The sequence below is a fragment of the Pteronotus mesoamericanus genome, unplaced genomic scaffold (genome assembly GCF_021234165.1).
Source record: "Pteronotus mesoamericanus isolate MK-2021 breed Mesoamerican mustached bat unplaced genomic scaffold, CSHL_Meso_final contig_164, whole genome shotgun sequence".
NCBI classification, from domain to species: domain Eukaryota; kingdom Metazoa; phylum Chordata; class Mammalia; order Chiroptera; family Mormoopidae; genus Pteronotus; species Pteronotus mesoamericanus.
Genome location: NW_026555065.1, coordinates 16562060 through 16581612, shown reverse-complemented (window position 1 = coordinate 16581612; position 19553 = coordinate 16562060). Strand labels below are relative to the sequence as shown.

Sequence of the window (19553 nt, the reverse complement as noted above, 5' to 3'; positions counted from 1 at the left end):
GCTCCGCCGCGTTCACGCACGAGCACTGCCGGGCGCGCGCCTCGGGCTCGGGCGGAGCGGAAGACGCGTGGAGCTGTGCGAGGACCCGCGGGCTGTGCAGGTCTGAGTCCCACTCCGATCTCTCGTGCCGGTCTCCGCGCCTTTCTGGGGACCAGTGGCTTGGCTGGAGCTGCGCGAGTGCGGGGAGTGGACGCTCCGTAGCCCGGCCCTAAAAGAGGTCGTTCCGGGTGTCCCTGCGCGGCGCTTGCATTTTTTTGGATCTTGCGGGCCCCTTGGGAAGAGTCTTCCCGAGTTTTCTTCAAAAAAAATTTTTCCCGTAACAATTATTTTCGGTGTTTAACATCTCAACGAAAGCTTGTACTGGCAAAGTTAGTCCTCCAGGAATCATACCTATTCTTTGTAGTTCTGGTGTTTGGAGTGGTTTGCGGAGGATTGGTTATCATTGAAGGAGAAGCTTAGCACAGACACAGTATGTCATGCATTGTAAAATTTAAAATATTAAGATGATGGTTACATAATAAGCAAAGGAGTCTGTTTCTTATGTCTAAGTTATTTGGGGGAAATGAAGGACCAGCGAGGAATGATATTAACACTTTAAGGTGCCAAGTCCGTGGAGTTAGATGATAAAATCGCTCTTTAAAACCCCATTTAAGGATTAGTTTTGTCTGAGCCCCAGTGTACGGTGTACAACTAAGGCAGCACAGTGCCTACCAAATGGTGGGTGGTCTGGGCGGGGCCAGCGGTCCTGTAGGAAAAAAGTGATACCTTGGATTTTTTTTTTTTTTAAATGGACGTTGGATGTCTATACCTTATGTGACCAGGTTCTTAAAAATACTCCAGGAAAGAAATATATGAAGTGGGTTTCATCAAAAACTGTAATCTAGGATAGGGGAATTTTATATAATGTCCTGTTGGGAGACGAGTCAACTTACTTCTTTGAAGCTAGGAGCCTTTTCTATTCGAACTGTTTTGCAAATAAAGGTCTTCCAGGCTGCTTTTTATGCCCGGCTGCAGTTGGCCCTTAAAATTAGTTTGTCAGGTACTTCATCAGCAAGCTGCATCCTGTATGCTGTTTCTTTTTTCAGAATGGTTTTGATTTATTTAGTTAAGTGTCGACTTCCTCCTGCTGCGTTAGACACAGGGATAGGTGAGATGAGTAAAAAATGCTGCTCTTGCAGAGTTGGCTGCTAGGACAGATAGCTTCACTCAAGGGGAACTCTATGTTAAGGTACATTTTTCCATGTTAAATATGTGGAACCAATAATAAATGCACTGAGGTAAAAAAACGTTAAGAGATTGCTATAGACCATCTAAAGTCCTGACTTTGAGACTAAAAGTAAAGGATTATGTGCAAGGTAGAATTAATGCATTGTGGTTGAGTAATTAGTTTTGGGGGAAAAAAGAGGTAGAAGGAGGATTTGTTTTTAACCTAGGTTGCAGAATGATGGATGTACCATGTTCGTTACCGTGAATGATGGATGCAGTTAGTTCGTTAGGAATAAAGTCATTTCATGTTTTCTAAGGAAGTCCCACGACTCCACTTGTTTTTCCCTGCATATATTTAGTATTAACAAGTATGTTTTTAAGGTTTTGAATCATCACCTTTGCTACACATGACTTGTACACATTTGAGGCAGGCTGTTGTACACATTTGAGATCAGAACAGATGTCTTGGTCATGTGGTTTCAGAGGCTTCGAGAGGTGGCTGCCTAGTCTGTGTGGCCACATCAGCCATAAGTGAGAGGATGTAGGTGGGTCAGGGGCGGGACATAAACATAACCCTTTCACTGTCTCACAGGTGTTTATGTTTGCTTTTGTAGAGGAACAACATCTACATAAGGTTTCACTAATACTCTCTTAGTTATATAGATGGAAGCCCAAGTATAGGGGATTTATCTCAGGAGCAGTGCATTTTGAAAGCCCTAGAAAAATGCACCCGTAGTTTTCCATTGAACACCCAGGGAAATGGAGTCAGGTTAGTCTAGTTCAGTTTCTTTTTTAGGATGAGCCCCATGATCGAGGTAACTCAAGACTTAGAGCCTAGAAGTGTTTCTCTGTAAGCACCTCAGGCAGCACCAGAACAAACCCAAACCTAGAGGATTTAGGTGAAACTTAATTAGCTTCCTAAGTGCAATGAAGACCTCTGTTGCTACGACAATTGACCTCTTGTTGGCCAATAGGAGATTTGCAACTCCAATATCTGGAGAATAATAGGATCACACTCAGACTTTTAAGGCTGCCTCCTGTCCTTAGAATGGCTTTCTGATTTTAGTCAGGATTTCTTTACATGGATCTGTAGATGGACTCTATAGAGATCTGCAAACCACCTGAAATTGTGAGCAAAATAGTGTGTATATGCAGTTCGTGCAGGTAAGGTCCAAGACTCTCATGTGATCTTAAAAGGCTCTGAGACTCAAGAAAAGGTGACAGCTTAATATTCTGCCCTGTCCTAGTCATTGAGGACATATTCACAAAGATAGAAGCCATTTTTAGGTAGGTGATTTGGGGTGGGGATTAGAAGCAGGTAATGTTTTCCATTTGTGAGGCAGGAAAAAGTGATTGGGCTATCATTCTAAAATATCACTATTTCTGAAAAACCCAAGATGTAAACCTGTACCTAATCAGTACACATCAGAAATACTTATTGTACAGTATTTTAATTTTCCCCTTGAGTAAATCTGGCAAGGATATTTAACTTTTCCTTTAGTGACTATCTTTGTTTTTCTTTGCATTTCTTTTTTGGGTCTCAAGCTCGCTGGGATTTACAATCTCTAAAGCACTCCTGTAAGTAATTAAATTAGTATCACTACCTTCTTGTTAGTAAATTATCTTGTATATTAAGTTTCGCTGGACTTTGTTCATTTTCTAATGTGGGAGTCCGCAGAAGGTTTCCTGTTGCATTCAGTGTTTCTCCTGTCGGTGTTTGTACTCCAGGTGCCCGGGGCCTCATAGTTAAACACCACAGTGCTATAGGCTTCATGATGGGAGAATCATTTTACAGCTTTGGAATGCATATCAAATCAAAAGGCCCCAATCTCTTTTCAGCCTGAAAGATCCTATGGTTACAGAGTATTTGAAGAACAGCTTTGGCAGCCATCACCCTTCTTTGAAGGAAGTATCTAAGTGGGAAATTTATTTTACTGTTTTATCTCTAGAACTAGGAATCCAAATGGTGTTTAAAAAAAAAAAGCACTAGGAATTCTTAGAGTGAGTACACATTAATGTAAGTCTATAAAACTTTATAAGATCGCACTTTATTTTTCAGGGCATATATTTACCTTTGGGGATATTTTACAAATTATAATTGGTAGCAGATGTATCTCATATTTTAATGGCTGTTTAGTTATATTTTACGTGTGTTTTAATTTAAGCTGGAGAGGAATATATCTTTTAGGCCATAAACAACTAAATGTTACTGATTACATTGGAACCTTGCATTTCCATTAGAGTTCTGGGTGAGATTGGATGTCATGTAATATCAATTCAAAGAGCTTATGGGGTTGAATACATTCCTGGCCTGGCTGATACGAACATTAAACCGATGCACTCCTAGTATAAAACAAAGTGCTGTCTTTGGAACAAAAAGGGTCACTGAAAAATGGATTGTTGGTACCTAAACTTTAAATTTGAAATTAGTTTTCTAAGAAAGCACCTTTTTATTTTAATGGGGGGAATGGCTCCAAGGGGGAATTTATTGTTTTGAGTTTAAAGTTTGCTAATTTAGTGATTTCAAAAAACTTGTTTACCTTTGTTAATAAATACTAAAAACAGCACACAGCTGTGAATTAATTTGAGTAACTTTCTTTGTGGAGACAGTAAAGTGTTTCGTTTTATTTTTGCCCCACCACCCCACTATTTTTTTCCAGTGTGACCTCTGATAAAGTGTTTTAGAAATATGTGTTCAAGTTTGGTTTGAATGAAAAATGTCTCTCAATCAACCTATATTTCTGAAAGAAAAGGAAGAGAAGAATTCAGAGTTTGTGGAAATACAACAATCACAAACTACTTCCATAGCTGCAGAAAATCCTCTTCAAAACTTACGCTTAGCGTCTCAAGAAGTTCTTCAAAAAGCTCAACAAAGTGGAAGATCAAAATGTCTTAAATGTGGTGGTTCAAGAATGTTCTACTGCTATACATGTTATGTCCCAGTTGAAAATGTACCTATGGAACAGATGCCACTTGTGAAGGTTGGTAAGAAATTTAATTCTTTGAAAATAGGAAAATAGATTTTAAAAAGATATCTCATATTTGCCTGTTCTAATGGAATTGATGAAGTTGGTAAATAATACCATTATCAAAATGAATTATATTAATAGAAATTTAATCCTACAGACTGGTAAACCTATTTGTTTTTCTTCTCTTTGGAAAAAGAGATGCACATTGCCAAAGCACTTAGATCTGAGCTGAACTGTATTGTTTTTAATGAAATCAATTACTTTTTTAAAATTAATGATTATAATTCATTTATAACATAGAAAAAAATGTGATATAAACATGAACACTACAAGAGACAAGTTTATAGACTCCATGAAGGAGCTTCAAAAACTACCTCAGGTCCTGGGACTGCTCTTTGAGAAAATATATCCCAAAGGAATTAGGTAGGTTCATTTTTTGTTTAGGCTTTTGTAGAATGGGCTTACCTCCATCCTATACGTGAACATGGAGCATATGCCAGTGACCAAAATGAAACTAAACCAAATTGAAAAGACTTAAGACCTACTCATTGGGCTATGTTATAAATTGTAGTGATTTAAAGCCAGATTTAAAAAATCTTTTTGAATTGATTGCTTAGCTTATAAATACTTTTTGTTTATTTACCAAGACTACTCTTATATAAGTAAAAGGTCTGTAGACCATTATGTGTCCATTATCAAAGAATTTATTACATAGATGTTAACTTGTTTTACAGCAACCTGGCATTTAGGAGTAAATCAAATAATACATAAAATTTGACTGCTGCCTCGTAGGATTGTAAACTCTTACACATGGGCCCATTAGAACTGACCAGCAAGAAAATAAGTTGTAATTATATTAATAACTTTTAATGTGGTGATTTTAAGATTCATTTAATTCGAAGTAAGAATACGTTAATACTCCTATTTCGTAACTTGAATTTCAGTTTAGCCTACATATACCATCTTGGCAAGTGCATAATCCTCTCAGGGTCTAAAACCACACTTACAGGCTATGGGATGGTTTCCTGGCCAAGAATAAGTAAGCATGGACTCTAATCATTTTTATAGTTACTTCAGAAAAACTGAGAACTTGAGGGCAATAATTCTTTTTAAGTTACTCATTAACTTATAAGAATGTTACATTTCAAAGTGTTGTTTTTGAAGTATATACAGAATTATTCTATCTTCTACTTATAGCCACATAAAGAATAGTTCATGAAAAGTTTTAAAAAACTTCTGTGTTACGATGAAAAAGGATTGAAGATCAGAATAATAAAAGTCAGTGAGGTACTGACATAGTTAATATTTTCCTAGAAGTTTAATAGTAGAGGATTATTCCCCAAATCAGTGGTCTAATGTCCACTATTTACTAGAAATGACGCAAAACACTGCCAGCGGTTTGAGCAACTCTAAATGGCCTACTGAACTGTACAGTTTTCTAAAGTGTTTACATTTTAAAGGCCATATATAAAATTTGATACATTAATAATATATTAATCATAACTATAAAATTTTATAATTTCTACTTTATTTTTATTTTTACCAATTGTTTAGCATTTGCTTTTAAATAGCCTACTTGGGAAGGGAAGATGACTACATAGTAAGTAAGTACTTCCCAAGCTTTAAGTTTTAGTCTAGGGAATAAATTTATAAATACCTGGTTTTTTGTGCAGAATATGATTTCTTTTAATGTCATGAGAAATGCATAAGCAAAATTAAAAGGTGCTCTCAGTGTTTTTTTTCCAGAGGAGAAAAGGCATAAGGTAAAAGAAAGCTTCATTTTTATTAGAGTACTAGAATTTAAAAGGCTCTCTTTGGGAAAGCTGACTGTCACAGGGGAAAGGCTTAGTTAGGGCTTCCTGTTAATGGCTTTTTGATAAAGTTGGAAAGAAAGGTTTGTGGTAAATCTCTCATAGGAGACGTGTCAGAGAACAGATTGATGTTATTTACATGCTTAAAAACAAAACATCTGTACTTGCAGTACATCTGGTCAGCTCTACTGATGTTATCCTGTCATTAATTAAGAACTGTCTTCCTTTAAAATATGTGAACTAGAGCACAAACATGTATTTCCATGATTTGATCTGTGTCTGTGATTTTGCTTGATATCAGAAATGTAGGCCTAACTCATGGAAAACTAAAGATACCTGGACTGAGTCACAGGAATTGTTTTTGGTTGTTTTTTTTTTTTTTAAATCCTCATCCAAGGATATGTTTATTGATTATAGAGAGAGATGAGGGGATGGGGTGGGAAGAGAGAAAGAAAGAAACGTCAGTTGCCGTCTGCCCATGCCCTGACTGGGGATGGAACCCACAACCTCTGGGTGTACAGAACGATGCTCCAACCAACTGAGCCACCTGGCCAGGGCACAGGAATACTTCTCAAGCACAAATTTTGCATAATGGTTTACTTGTAGATTTTAGTTTGTAATAGGCTAGGTACAGCGTTTATAAAATAACACTAATAACACTCAGTCCTGTGTCCATGATATAAATGATCTCTTTCAAGGGTAGCCAGCAGATCAGAAATGTTGATCACCTTTAGAATTTTTAGCTCTACTCAGCCACATAAGAAAATTGATTTTATGATGTGCCTTCTTTTTCTTCTTTCCTCTTTCCTACCTTCCCTGGGCAAGATAATTCTGATCTGGTACTGACAGACCCTAGGAAAAGGGAATGTAGTTCAACTGGGACTGAGCGTCATGTGGAAAGTCAGATGTAGAGTTCAGCCAGAAGTAGACTGATGTAAAATCATTTGTGAACTGCCTACTTGGGTGGTAAATTTCCTGTAACTAGAAGTTGGTTTGCTGATTTGAAGCAGTTGGGCCTAACTTACAAATAATCACTAGGCTTAAGTAAGGAGGGTAGAAGATGTAAGAGACATGGGGTTTGAAACCCTAAACTACAAACTATTTGGGAAGTATACTTATGGCCCTTGTGGAGTATATACTGTCTTCTTTCCACGTAATTATCGAAGAGATGAAATATATGCAATTGAGATCATTTAGAAGCATGTACCAACTGCTTCTTAAAAAAAATAGTTCTGGAATTAATGATACAGCAACATGGATGAATCTCAGAATAATTATTTTGTGAAGGAAGTTAGATGAAGAGTGAAGTGTGAAGATGTATCATAAAATGAACAAATCTGAAGTTTATAGGAATTATAAAAAATGTTCTTGGCACAGATACTGATTGCAAGGATTAGGACTCAATGGCTTTGTAACTTAAATGAAAGTGACAGTGGAGCTTTGCTTTAAGAGCAGATTCTATGTTAAATGAGTTAAGAGAGTTGTCCTATTACATGATTAATAATATTGAGGAAGAAATTTGGTTTTGCCTTGACGCTTATCATTCTTAATATCCTGGTGTAGAAAAGTATGACTTCCAAACCATAAGTACAGGGTCCAGCAGAAGGAACGCCTGCTTGAGTGTGGTCGGTAGGGTAATAATATGGATGTAATAATTTATAATTTTAATTTAAACATTTCACCTAAAATGTCATATGGTGTGCTTAAGTGTTAGTTAAGTAAGTTAAGTATTGTTAGGTTACAGAATTACATGCTTACGATTTTGTAATAAAAAAGATTTTGTAATAGAATTTGTACAGGACCCTACTTATTTATAGGGATAGAGTACGGGCTTGCTATTTAAGCTTTAAAAACCATTTTTATTAATATAAAAATTAGAATTTTTGTATTTGTTTAGTTCACTTGTCTTTTTTATTTTTTTAATTTTAGCTTCCACTGAAGATTGACATCATTAAACATCCAAATGAAACAGATGGCAAAAGTACCGCTATACATGCAAAACTCTTAGCACCTGAATATGTAACTATTTACACTTACCCTTGTATTCCGGAATATGAAGAAAAGGACCATGAAGTAGGCAGCTTATTTTTTACAACTGTTCACATTGGTTCTAAAAATGAATTTTAATAACTACAGTGCCTTTCTGAGCTTACTTGAACACAATTAAATACTTTTCTTAATGACCTAGGGTTTTCCTTATATAACACTAAACAACATACTCTTTACTTCACTGGTGTTTGAAAAGATCAGAAGACCTTAGGTTGTTAGGCTTTTTTGAGTGTTTCTATTTTTTATTATTTTTCTGCATTATTTCTTGAAGTTTTACACTTTACCAATATTATTATGTCTGCTTTTACTTTCTCCCCCTTCATTTTCCTCCCTACACTACACGTAGATGGTCTAACTTAATGTTAACTGAGAAACCAGATTACAAACATTGTTAAAATTTCTCCTAAAGAGGAAAAGTCTAAAAAGGATTTTCAAGAATTCTCCCTAAATTAGGAGATTTAGTATATGGCCTTGGTAACATTTCTTTTGTCTGCTCAGAGGTCTTCCTGGCTTATTTCTACATTCTTAATTTGTTTTCACGTAGTTGAAATTGCACATTGGTGAGATGTTACTGCCCTTGTTGAAAAATAATGTTGCAATAGATGTCAAAAAGAGGTAGGCATTGGGTACGCATTAAAGAAGGTTGTAAATGCTTTTAGGTCTCTTGGGGATCATTTGTTGTTGTAGGTAAGCAAACAAAGTTAAAAATATGCTGATTTGTTCTAGAAAGAACTTGGTTTTTCCTTTACTCTAAGTGTGTTTTTTATTGCTTTTTATAGAAAGCTGTGTTTGTAAATAATATCTGAGTTTTGGATTTAGGAGTATATTTTCATTTTCTTCTCTGGTCAGCCAGGTATCATTTATGCTAATTAAATAGAACACAGTGCTAGGTTCTATAAAGAGATGTGATAGACCTATAATCCAAGAAAATTAAGAAACCCTCGACTTTGCTAATTGGGTATGGGGGGGAAATTGGCATGTATTGTGAATGTTTAAGCAACTTGTATTACTTCAAAGTTTATAAATGCAAGATTTTTAATTTTATTTTTATAATGTTTATTTTCATATTAAAATGAGGCTCATTAAAGAAAATTTAGGAAATAGGGAAAATATGAAGGATAAAATACTCATAATTCTGCCATCATTTATCCATGTCACTGATACTTAATGGGTGTCTACTCAGCGACAGGAGCTGTTCAGAGATTGGAGGCTTTAGTAGCATAGAGTATCTCAGTAAAAGGCTGGAATAAAGGAAATACCATAATTTACAGAATTATTCCTTGAAGGTTAGGTATTTCAGTTTTAATTTTTCACTGTAATAAACATACTTTAGCAAATATGATAGGTGTGGTGAATATATGGGTAGTTAGGGGTATTTTATTAAGGTAAATGCTCATAAGTGAAATTATTTGACCAAAGGGTATAAACATTTCAAGACTCTTACGTTGCCAAATAGCTTTCAGGAAGAGTTATACTATTTAAACCTGCTGTGCGTAATGGCTATAAAGGCCCATTATACCATTTCCTTACCAGCATTGACTGTGTATCATTTGTTTTGTCTTTGTGTATTATAAAGGTGAAAATAGTATTTAATTATTGAGTACTTTTTAATGGTTCTTTTACAAAGTATCACACACTTTGATGTTATGAAATATTGTAAGTTTAATTTTTTTGTTTCACGATACAATTAAATTGGCTTCTATCAATAGGTAAATAACTAATTTTGAAATAAAACTTCTAGGTAGTATATTATGATTATGGATTATTTAGGAAGAGCCCAAAACTTTACCACACATATTAAGGAAGCACATTTGGTAAAACCTAATGCTTGTTTGTTAGATAAGCAATATATTTTTTCTCTTAAATTTTTAAGTCAGAGTTTATTCACTTTGAAGATCATATCGCACACTATTAACTTAAGTTTCTTTGTTTTAGGTTGCGCTTGTTTTTCCTGGACCTAAGTCAGTCTCAATAAAAGAGATTTCTTTTTATTTGCAAAAACGGATTCAAAATAATGTTAGAGGCAAAAACGATGACCCTGACAAGCCGTCTATTAAACGCAAGAAAACTGAAGAACAGGATTTGAATGACAGCAAGTGCAAAGAGACAACACTGAAAAAAATTATATTTATAGATAGCACCTGGAACCAAACTAACAAAATACTCAGTGATGAGAGACTTCAAGGTAAGAAAAAAAATTGTATCCATATTGCTCCTTCCCCCAACTTTTATTTGATAAAACTTCAAACTAAGAAAAACTGCATTAACTACCTGCATATCTTACCACATTTGCTTTATTTCTCTTTCTTTATTATATATGTGTGTATATATTTAGATATATATATTTTTGGTTGAATCTTTTTAAAGGAAAGTGCAGCCAGTACAACACCTCAGCCTTAAATTCCTAAGTGTACATCTTTCAAGAGTAATTGCATGTTCATAATACCATTATCACTTTAAGAAAATGAACAAATATGATCCAAATTCACATTTTCCTAATTGACCCCAAAATATCTTTTGTATCTCTTTTTCCTCTGATATAGAATGTAAGCTCACATTCCATTTGGTTATGTCTCTTAATGTAGAACACTTCTGTTTTTGTTTTTCATGACTTAGACTTATGTGAAGCAGACAGGTCAGTGGTCTGAATGTTTCGTCATGATTAAATCCAGTTTAAATATTTTTGCAAGGATACTTATAGTTAAGGATAAATCCAGGGTTGTCCATGAGAATTCCAGTTTATATCTATTGTTTTGGTATAATTATTAAAAGCATTTCTTCTTACTCTCAGAAAAACTGATTAGTGGATAAATTATATGATTACCCCATTCACTGGAGGCATATAATACAAGTTGCTCTGTTATCAGTGTTAACTTTCAATACCTGGTTAAAGATGGTTGCTAGATCCCTCCATTATAAGGATTTATTTTCTTGCTTGAAATTAGTAGTGATCTGTGGAGTGATGCTTTGAGACTATGGACTGTCTATTGAACTGCTTTTCACTCAGTGATTTTAGTATTCACTGATGACTCTTTTGTAGATAGTAATATTGAGAATTGCAAAATGATGAAATTTTAATTTTATTATTTCTTCTGCATTTGTTAGCTGGCATTTTTATGTAACGAAGAGCTGTTCCTTTCCCCCCTCTTCTTCTGCCCTCTCCTTCTGCCCCTACCATTTGTGAGATCACTGTGGTCCGATGTCTTTTTAATTCAATATATTATAATCTGCCATGATTATAATATTGGTGCCCAAATTGTCTAAAATTTTGCCACGGGGAGCCCTTCAAGTCCTTTGTGGCATGGCCTCATCAGTCTTTCTCATACAGCACTTTTTTCCTGCCCCAGACCTAGGATCAGTCATTCAAAGGAGCTGTGGTTCTTGTTAATGGGGAATGATACTAGAAACCAAGATCTGGTAAATTTATTACTATGTGGATGTCACTGCTTCAGTAGACAGCCAAGAAAGATATCACAAAGGATAGTTCCAGTTCAGCTTGAACATTACAGAGAGTTTCTTTCTCTTGTTTTATGTTTATATCTGTTTTTCTCTTAGAGGGAAAAGCTTAGTTCCTAATAGTAATGGTTCAAGAGTTGCTTTATTTTCCCAAGTACTACAACTAGTAACAGGAAGAACAAGAGCTCATATTAACTCTCATGCTCCTTGTATCTTACTCAGTTTTTCAGGCTTTCTCAGTTTTTCTAAAAGCTTTCGTTTTATTTCCAGCTTTTTGACAGCTTTAGTTGTGTGTCATGTATACTTATAATGCAAGCGAGATACCTAGTTGCCAAAATAGTTTCAACCTGGGCTATTGTTAAAGGTGTACATAACTTAGGGAAGAACAAATATGCCATTCTTTAGAGTCTGAATTGTGTTAATTAGTACCAAACTAAAGTGAGTGCCAATAGCAAATTTAATTAGCTTAATTTATATAGTTTATACTTGTGAGATCTACATAATTGTCAGTAAGATTGCTTTGTCATTCTGTGTGTGCTCCTGTGCGTATATGTGAGAAAAATAGGCAGAGAAATGAAGACAGAGAAAGATATCTGTGTGTGTGTGTGTGTGTGAGAGAGAGAGAGAGAGAGAGAGAGAGAGAGAGAGAGAGAGAGAGAGAAGGAGACAGACAGACACTATAGAGCATAAGACCTGGAAGAATCTTGCTGCTGATGTTCAATTGAACCCTAAATGGAACCCTAAAACCCTGCTCTTTGGAGTGCTGCCTGCCACATTACTTTGAATGGTTTGAGCAGCAAGTTCTTTCCCAGTTCGCAGATTTTTCTGAGCCATTTTTTTATATGGTAATTGAAAGGATCCAGTGAAAGAACATAAGTAAAAACTCTTGGGAAAAAACTCTATAAGGAATTATTGAGATACAATTCAGAATCTGTTTTCAGAGTGTCCACTTTTGTGCTTAAGGCTTAAAATCAGATTTGTATAAAAAGTTTTGTTGCTTTCTTTCCAGATCACATAGAAAGTATCATATATTTCAATTTTGTACTACATTATATTTTTAAAAGGGATTTCTCAGTTCCTTCAAAGTCATGAAATAAACAGATTTCTAGAGTCAGCCTTCTCTGTATGTCTTACTTCTGGCCCCTCATTTTTCCACAGGGAAAACTTGGGACTCTGTGCACATTTATAACCTCTGTGTATGCAAAATACCAGTTTCCAGATAAGCCAAGTTACTTCCACAAGAAACAACCATGTTTATTATAAATCATTGCCTTTTAAAACATTTTATTATTTGGTGGGACTAAGCTGAACAACTCTAAACCTCAGTGTAAGCCCTCAAATGTAATGTATTAAAAATTATGTTTCTGTTATCTTAATTATGAATGCTGAGGTTAAGACTCCCCTTAACAATGTAAAAACATACCATTTTGCCAGATTATACAGAGACCTAGCTCTGAATGTTTTACTACTGTCAAAATAAAACATCTAAAGGTTGAATGTCTAATTTAATCATAAAGTGTAAACCTGCAAGTGAAGAGTGACATAGCATTCCTGAAGATTCACCATAGGAAGGCTTGGAGGGGTGTGGAGGGAAGGATGAGTTTCTTTTTTGTTGGGGAGAGAGTCCAAATTATTGAATCATATTATATTGTAATTTGTTTTAAAAATTAACCAGTTCTGTCCCTTCATTTTGACAGACTTGGTCTCATTATAAGCATTTCCTAATGAGTGCTTGTCATATACTACCTCCCTCAGTCCCCACAATAATACGATTTTCATTCTCATTTTTCAGTTGAAGAAAATCAGCCAATAATTATGGAGGGAAAAAGCCATATATAATTAATTACCTGCTTCAAACTTTTACTGCCAAAACTTCTTGTGTATTTTATCTTAAAGTTACTGATTTCCAGAAATACTAGCAAGAGTATTTTTTAAATGTATATGTTGAACTTTAAAAAATAAATGTTAATTTTCTGTGTAATTCCCATATCTGTATTTCAACATGGTTTAAAAGGTTCTACATGCTTCTAAGGAAATCTTCAAAACAGGATAGATTAGTGCTGATAGGCACTGAATCTTGGTTTTTATATTTAACATTTTATAGCATATTAGATATATTATAGAAACTGGCATTATTATAAGGTACTTTTTTTTTCCAAATTACATTGATGAGGTCAAAATCCTGTGTCAAGATTTTTTCTTTTATTTTTCAATTACAGTTTACATTCGGTATTATTTTGTATTAGTTTCAGGTGTAGAGCAATCTCTCTAGAGATTAGAGATTTAGCTATAAACATAAAACAAAAGAAAAACTCTGTAATGGTTAGACAATCATATACTTTTCAAAGTGATCCTCTTGCCTATGTTAAGATTTTAATTGTACTAATTACTTAGAACATTTTCAAATGTTTGTCTTTACTTCTTGGTTGTAATTATAGTAATAAAATAGTTAAGAAGGGTTTGATTTTGGTTGTTTTAACTTATGTGTATCTTTGAATCAGAAGTATTCAAATTGAAATATTTTCCAGATATTTCAAAATACTTTAAAGGCAGATGGCTTGAGTGATTTGTCCATTCAGTAATATTTGTTGAACACCTGCTCTTGGACAGGCAGTGCACTACTTTGAGGGATATAAAGGAGAATAAGGCAATATCTCTACCCTATTTGTGATCAATCACCGTGGCTATTGGTTAGGGTCGTATTAAGCTGCATGAAACAGAAACCTGACCAGAATCTTAAAACAAGTAGTGGGTTTACTTTTCAGGTGTAGCAGTCCAGCGGTGGGTAGTGCTGGGCTGGTACATGGACCTCACAGTGCGATTACGGACTCAGACTCCTGTTTTTCTCCTTCATCATTTTCATCTGCATGTTTGTAAGAGGCACCCCATATTTATTCAGGCAAAACAAAGGGCAAAAAGGGCAATATGTGTATCCAACTGAGTCTCACTTGTTTATTTAAAAAAAAAACAAAAAAACTGTCTTAAAAGTTCCACCTAGGAGATTTCATTTTTCCTTTCTTTAGCCAGAGTTGGTTCACATGACCACCCTAGCTGTAAAGAAAGTTGGGAAATTGTTTTTTTAGCTGGATACACATTGAACAGAATTTTTTAATAAGAGAGAAAGTGACTATTGAGAAGACAATGGACATTGTCACATAATCTATTATGGGAGGCAGACAGGTAAGCAGATGAGAAAATGCAGCAAGTTTTGGGTGCAGCAACAGCATTACCCACCCCTGCTTTTTTCCCTGGAGGGCCTGCCAGGATGCATTGTCCCTGTTCAGATCTTGGTGAACAAAGGGGAGTTGGGGAGGTGGCATTTGAGACGAAAAGAATGGCATATGCACAAGGATATAAAAGCATTTTACATTCAGGAAACTGAAAAAGTTAAATATGGTGTTGAATGTATACACATATGAGAATGGTAAGAAAACAGACTAAAGAAAATCAATTTATGAATGCCTTTGAATGTCATGCCTAGGAATTTGGTCTTATATCCATGGGTGCTGCGGCATCATTCAAGAATTTAAAGCCTAACATGGACATGGTTAGGTTTATATTTTAAGTCTAATGGGAAGAACAGGGCTGAGACCTGACTTCCAGCCTCAGTTCTGCCATTAAATAGGCAAAGGTGGGTTTTTTTCATGTTACTTTTTAATGTATATATATTCTCTCATATGTATCGCAAGTTAGTTTTGATACATATGAGAGAATATATATGTATGTATGTGTGTGTGTGTGTATATATAAAATATATGTATATAAAAAACATTGAGTCATAGCACATAATGATATAATGGCTAGTTAAGAACCTAAACTCCAAAATTGTATTAATAACTTGCAACTCTGTTCTCCTCCCCACAGACAGAGTTAGCTATTCTGCTGAATTATGTTTATCATTCTTTTGCTTTTTTAGATTAAATTTTATTATATACATCTGTTTTCATAAACTTTGTTATTTAGTTTTGCTTTATTTTGACCTGTATGTTGTTTTCTTGGGACTTTCATCCTGAACTCACCATTTTGTCTCCAAAGTTTATCCATGTTGTTATATGATTAATAATTGTATCATACTTGGTGGTTAAGAAATATTTATATTTTTCATATTTGTTTTTGGCAGGGTTGTTACAAGTTGAGTTGAAAACAAGAAAAACTTGCTTCTGGCGCCATCAGAAAGGAAAGCCAGACACCTTCCTTTCCACAATTGAAGCCATTTACTACTTTCTGGTAGACTACCACACTGACATACTGAAAGAGAAATACAAAGGACAATATGACAATCTTTTATTTTTCTACTCTTTTATGTACCAATTGATAAAGAATGCCAAATGCTCTGGAGACAAACAAGAAAAGTGACACATTAGTTTTCAAGAAGCTACTTGTGTCATTTTATTTTGCTAAAATCAATAAACTTGTAATTGTGCTTTATTTATTCTTAAGAAATATTTATGTGGAATGTCTACAAGACCACTTTAAAACATAAGACCTCATTTATTTAATCCCATGTTTTTTAAAAGGAAGTTATTTCTAAGGAAATTTTCAGAAATAGTGTTGACTAAAAAATTAGCTTCAGACCTTATTTGCTCAAGTTTGGCATATCTCTTTTGCAACTATATTTTAATATAATGTGTTATATTTATATCTGTGTAATTAGATATATTTAGATATTTGTTTAGAGATCCTCATATCTTTCCACCTATGCTCACTACCATGTTTGCAGGAAGATGAAATCAGAATCTCTGCAGACAGTGAAGTGATAGGTGATATGTAGAGTTAATGGCAAAAACAGGCAGAACTAGAATGGTACCTTCAGTCTCTACAGCTATTTCTTTTAAGTCTACACTGCCTATAACGGACTTTTGTTTCTTTGTATGTCTGTCTGGCATCTTTTTTGGGGAGAAATTGCTAGCAGTCACGGGGTCCTGTCAGGAATGAACATACGGCTCCATTTAGCAAGCAAAGTGCCCAGTGATTGATTCAGTGACGAGCACATGACCCCAAATTCTTTTTGATAGCTGGTGTGGATGCCGTAGGAGATAGGGCATATTTTTTCAAGAAACGCTATGGTGCAGCAGTTAAAAGTACAGCCTTTAGAGCTAAACTATCTGACCTTAAATATCAGCTTTTCCTTACCAGTCATATGTCAGTTTCTTCATCTCTAAAGATAGGGTAATACATAGCTACCTTACAGGTTAGTATGGGGAATAACTGAGTTAATGTATCTGAAATGTCTTTCAGCAGCACTGGACAAACAGTAAGTGCTATATACAAGGTCTGTCCACAAAGTACCCAACCATGTACTATGAAAAATAGAGACATTTATTGAAGAAGATACAAGAAACATTGTACATAGGACAATGACACCTCAGTCCCCTTCAAAGTACGCACCTTGGGACCTCACACAGTTCTCCCAGTTGCCTTCAGCTCCCCCATTGCATTTTCCTGAATGTCATTGAAGGTCTGAAATCTCTTCCCTTTCAAAGGAGATTTTAGTTTTGGGAGAAGTCAGAAGTTGCAGGGCACCAAATCTGGGCTGTAGGGGGGCTGAGTCACCTAGATGATTTGATATTTTGCCAAAAAAATTGTACAAGATGTGACGTGTGAGTGGGCCCGGTACAATGAAGCTGACAACCACCAGTTGCCCATAGCTGTTACCTTCTGAGTCATCCGAATAGTTTCCACAGAGGAATGTTGAGGCTTAATGCAAAATTTGATGCAGATTTGTTGTTCTACTTGCTTGGTCATTTTGAATGCAACAGCCACACAGTACACATGCTCACTCAATGGTGTCTACCACTAATGGTGACGAGTACAGTGAAGTCATTGTTCACACACATGCATTCCAGTCCACTCTCCTTGGCTGCCAGGTTACATTGATGTCACGTAAAGTATTCTCATTATATTAATAATTGCTGGACTTTTTCCTGGACAGATGATACATACACACACACACACTTTATTATTTTACTTGGAACTGTAAACTAAAGTGACCTTTGCAGCTCCTGCTGGCATCTGTGCTGCAAGTGGCAAGAACCTGCTTTAGGAGGAAGCCAGCAAAGGAAAGCAGAGTGTGAAGATAAAGACTGAGTACTGAGGACATTCTTTAATCACCTAATCTGGCTGCTTGTGAATGGAGCCCTACTGTGCTAGATAGCTTCTGTCTGCCTCTCTGGATCCATCTTCCACTCCTCTCTTCCCTGTTCTGTTAGGCAGGCTCCCTTGCCCTCTGGCTTTTGGCTAGTTTCAACAAATGAGAATCCCCCAAAGAAGATTGGAGGTAAAAAAGAAAATGAAATAGTATTTCCCCCACCTCTCTCCTGCTAGGCATCCCTTTCCAAACAGTTATTCAGGTTTCCCTCTCTCATTCAGGGTCGCTTACAACTACCTTTGTTATAAACCCCAGTATAGTTATTAGCCCTGCTTGGTCTCCCTAAGTCCCGCCTATACCCTTGTAAATTGTCAGTATATCATACTCTTTTATTTAAATGTCCCCATTTGAAGTTGCTGTCTGTGTCTTTTTGGGATCCTGACTGATAAGTTCACCCATGTGGATGCAAGGAATAATAATACATTTCCCACAAGTATATTCAGTGGGACACATGACGTGTTTCATGAAAAAAACAATGGTGAAACTTGTTTGCTGCACATTATATTCCCTTCTAAGAGATTCAGAGGGTACATCATAAAAGTCCTGAAATAAACATTTTGAACTGTATTTAAGCAATTATTTCTTAATCGAATAAGAAATGACTACTTACATCCTGTAAAAATGGGACATTTGGGATATAGTAATATATAGCAATCCTTGGTTTTATATAAAGTGGACACTGAGGTTTAAAGAGATTAACTAACTTGCCCACAGGTCCCAAAACTAGTTAGTGATAAAACTTGGTCTAGAATCTGGGGCTTCTGATTGGTTCAGTGAGGTCACCATATTATTAAGATATTTATGAAAAGGAATGTAGATTATATAGGGTTTGGGCATTATTGGTCCTATAGTCTTAGCCAAATTAACTGGCTTGTTTGCTTAGCAATTATTGTACAGGAATGGAATTAAAATGGATTTCTTCATCTTTAGAATTTAGCACTGGGAACAGAGGAATACCTGAATTGATTTAAGCGAGCCAAAGTTGGTTTTCTCCAGGCTAAATTTGGACTTCCCTAAGCCAAAATCTGTTGCCATTTAACTGGCTCTACAAACAACTACCATACTGTTAAGGGTGGGAGGGGGACAACAACAAACTCTATTACTCATTTGCCCCTATTTGGCATAAGAAAGATGACCCACATAGAAACAGAGACCACAGGGATGGTTGCAGGGGGGCGGGGGGAGGGGCAGGGAGGCAGCAGTAGGAAGATGGGTGAAAAAGGTAAAAGGGGATATCGTCAAAAATATTGTGGTAAGTTTACATGGTGACAGATGATTACTACAATTAATGGGGTGATCACACCTTAAGGTATTAAAACTGTCTAATTACTATATTGTACACCTGAAACTAACATAACTAATATATTGTGTACCAACTATACCTTATAAAAAAGATGACCTGCATACTCCATAAGAGCCAAATTTACAACTAAAGCTAGATAAAATCTCAAGTCCTTCCCCCTAAAACAATAATAATACCTATTAGAACCATGAATTGGCTGTATTTGTCGTATTCATTTTTGATGTAACACTGCAAAAATGGCCCTAATTCTTTACTCCTCCCTGTATTCGTGGTCCTTTTTTATGCTTCTTTGAAGTACCCCTCTCTGATTCTGGGCCATAAGCACTTCCAAACAACTAGCATATTTCTACTTTTGAGCTTCTTCTGTTGCTATAAGCACATGCATGCCTGGGTTAGCCTGCAGGAGGATGAGACAGGCATAGAGCAGAGCCAAGTTACACTGGTTACCCTAGCTGAATTCTGTCTAGATTGGCTGATAGCTATTTAACACCCAGTTATTTGAATGATCCCAGCCAAGGTCAGCAGAGCCTCCTGACACCTACTTGATTGCAGATGTGTGAGCAAGAGGTGCCTGTTGTTATGCCCCTGAAGTTATATAGCTGTTTATTATA

At 35.8% G+C, this 19553-nt stretch overlaps 1 protein-coding gene across 3 annotated transcripts; it reads left to right on the top strand.

Moving 5' to 3' along the window:
• DTWD1 (DTW domain containing 1) lies at positions 1 to 15934 on the top strand. Of its 3 annotated transcripts, none has more exons than XM_054564845.1 (7): positions 1 to 100; positions 2752 to 2784; positions 3046 to 3207; positions 3867 to 4187; positions 7916 to 8059; positions 9971 to 10220; positions 15612 to 15934. In XM_054564845.1, the coding sequence occupies exons 4-7, from the start codon at positions 3924 to 3926 to the stop codon at positions 15845 to 15847; spliced, it is 894 nt and encodes a 297-aa protein (XP_054420820.1). In that variant the 5' UTR covers positions 1 to 100; positions 2752 to 2784; positions 3046 to 3207; positions 3867 to 3923; the 3' UTR covers positions 15848 to 15934. The 3 variants fall into 3 exon arrangements, with proteins under 3 accessions (XP_054420820.1, XP_054420828.1, XP_054420813.1); XM_054564853.1 differs by having other exon boundaries at positions 3046 to 3223; XM_054564838.1 differs by lacking the exon at positions 3046 to 3207.
• The last annotated feature ends 3619 nt before the right edge of the window (positions 15935 to 19553 follow it).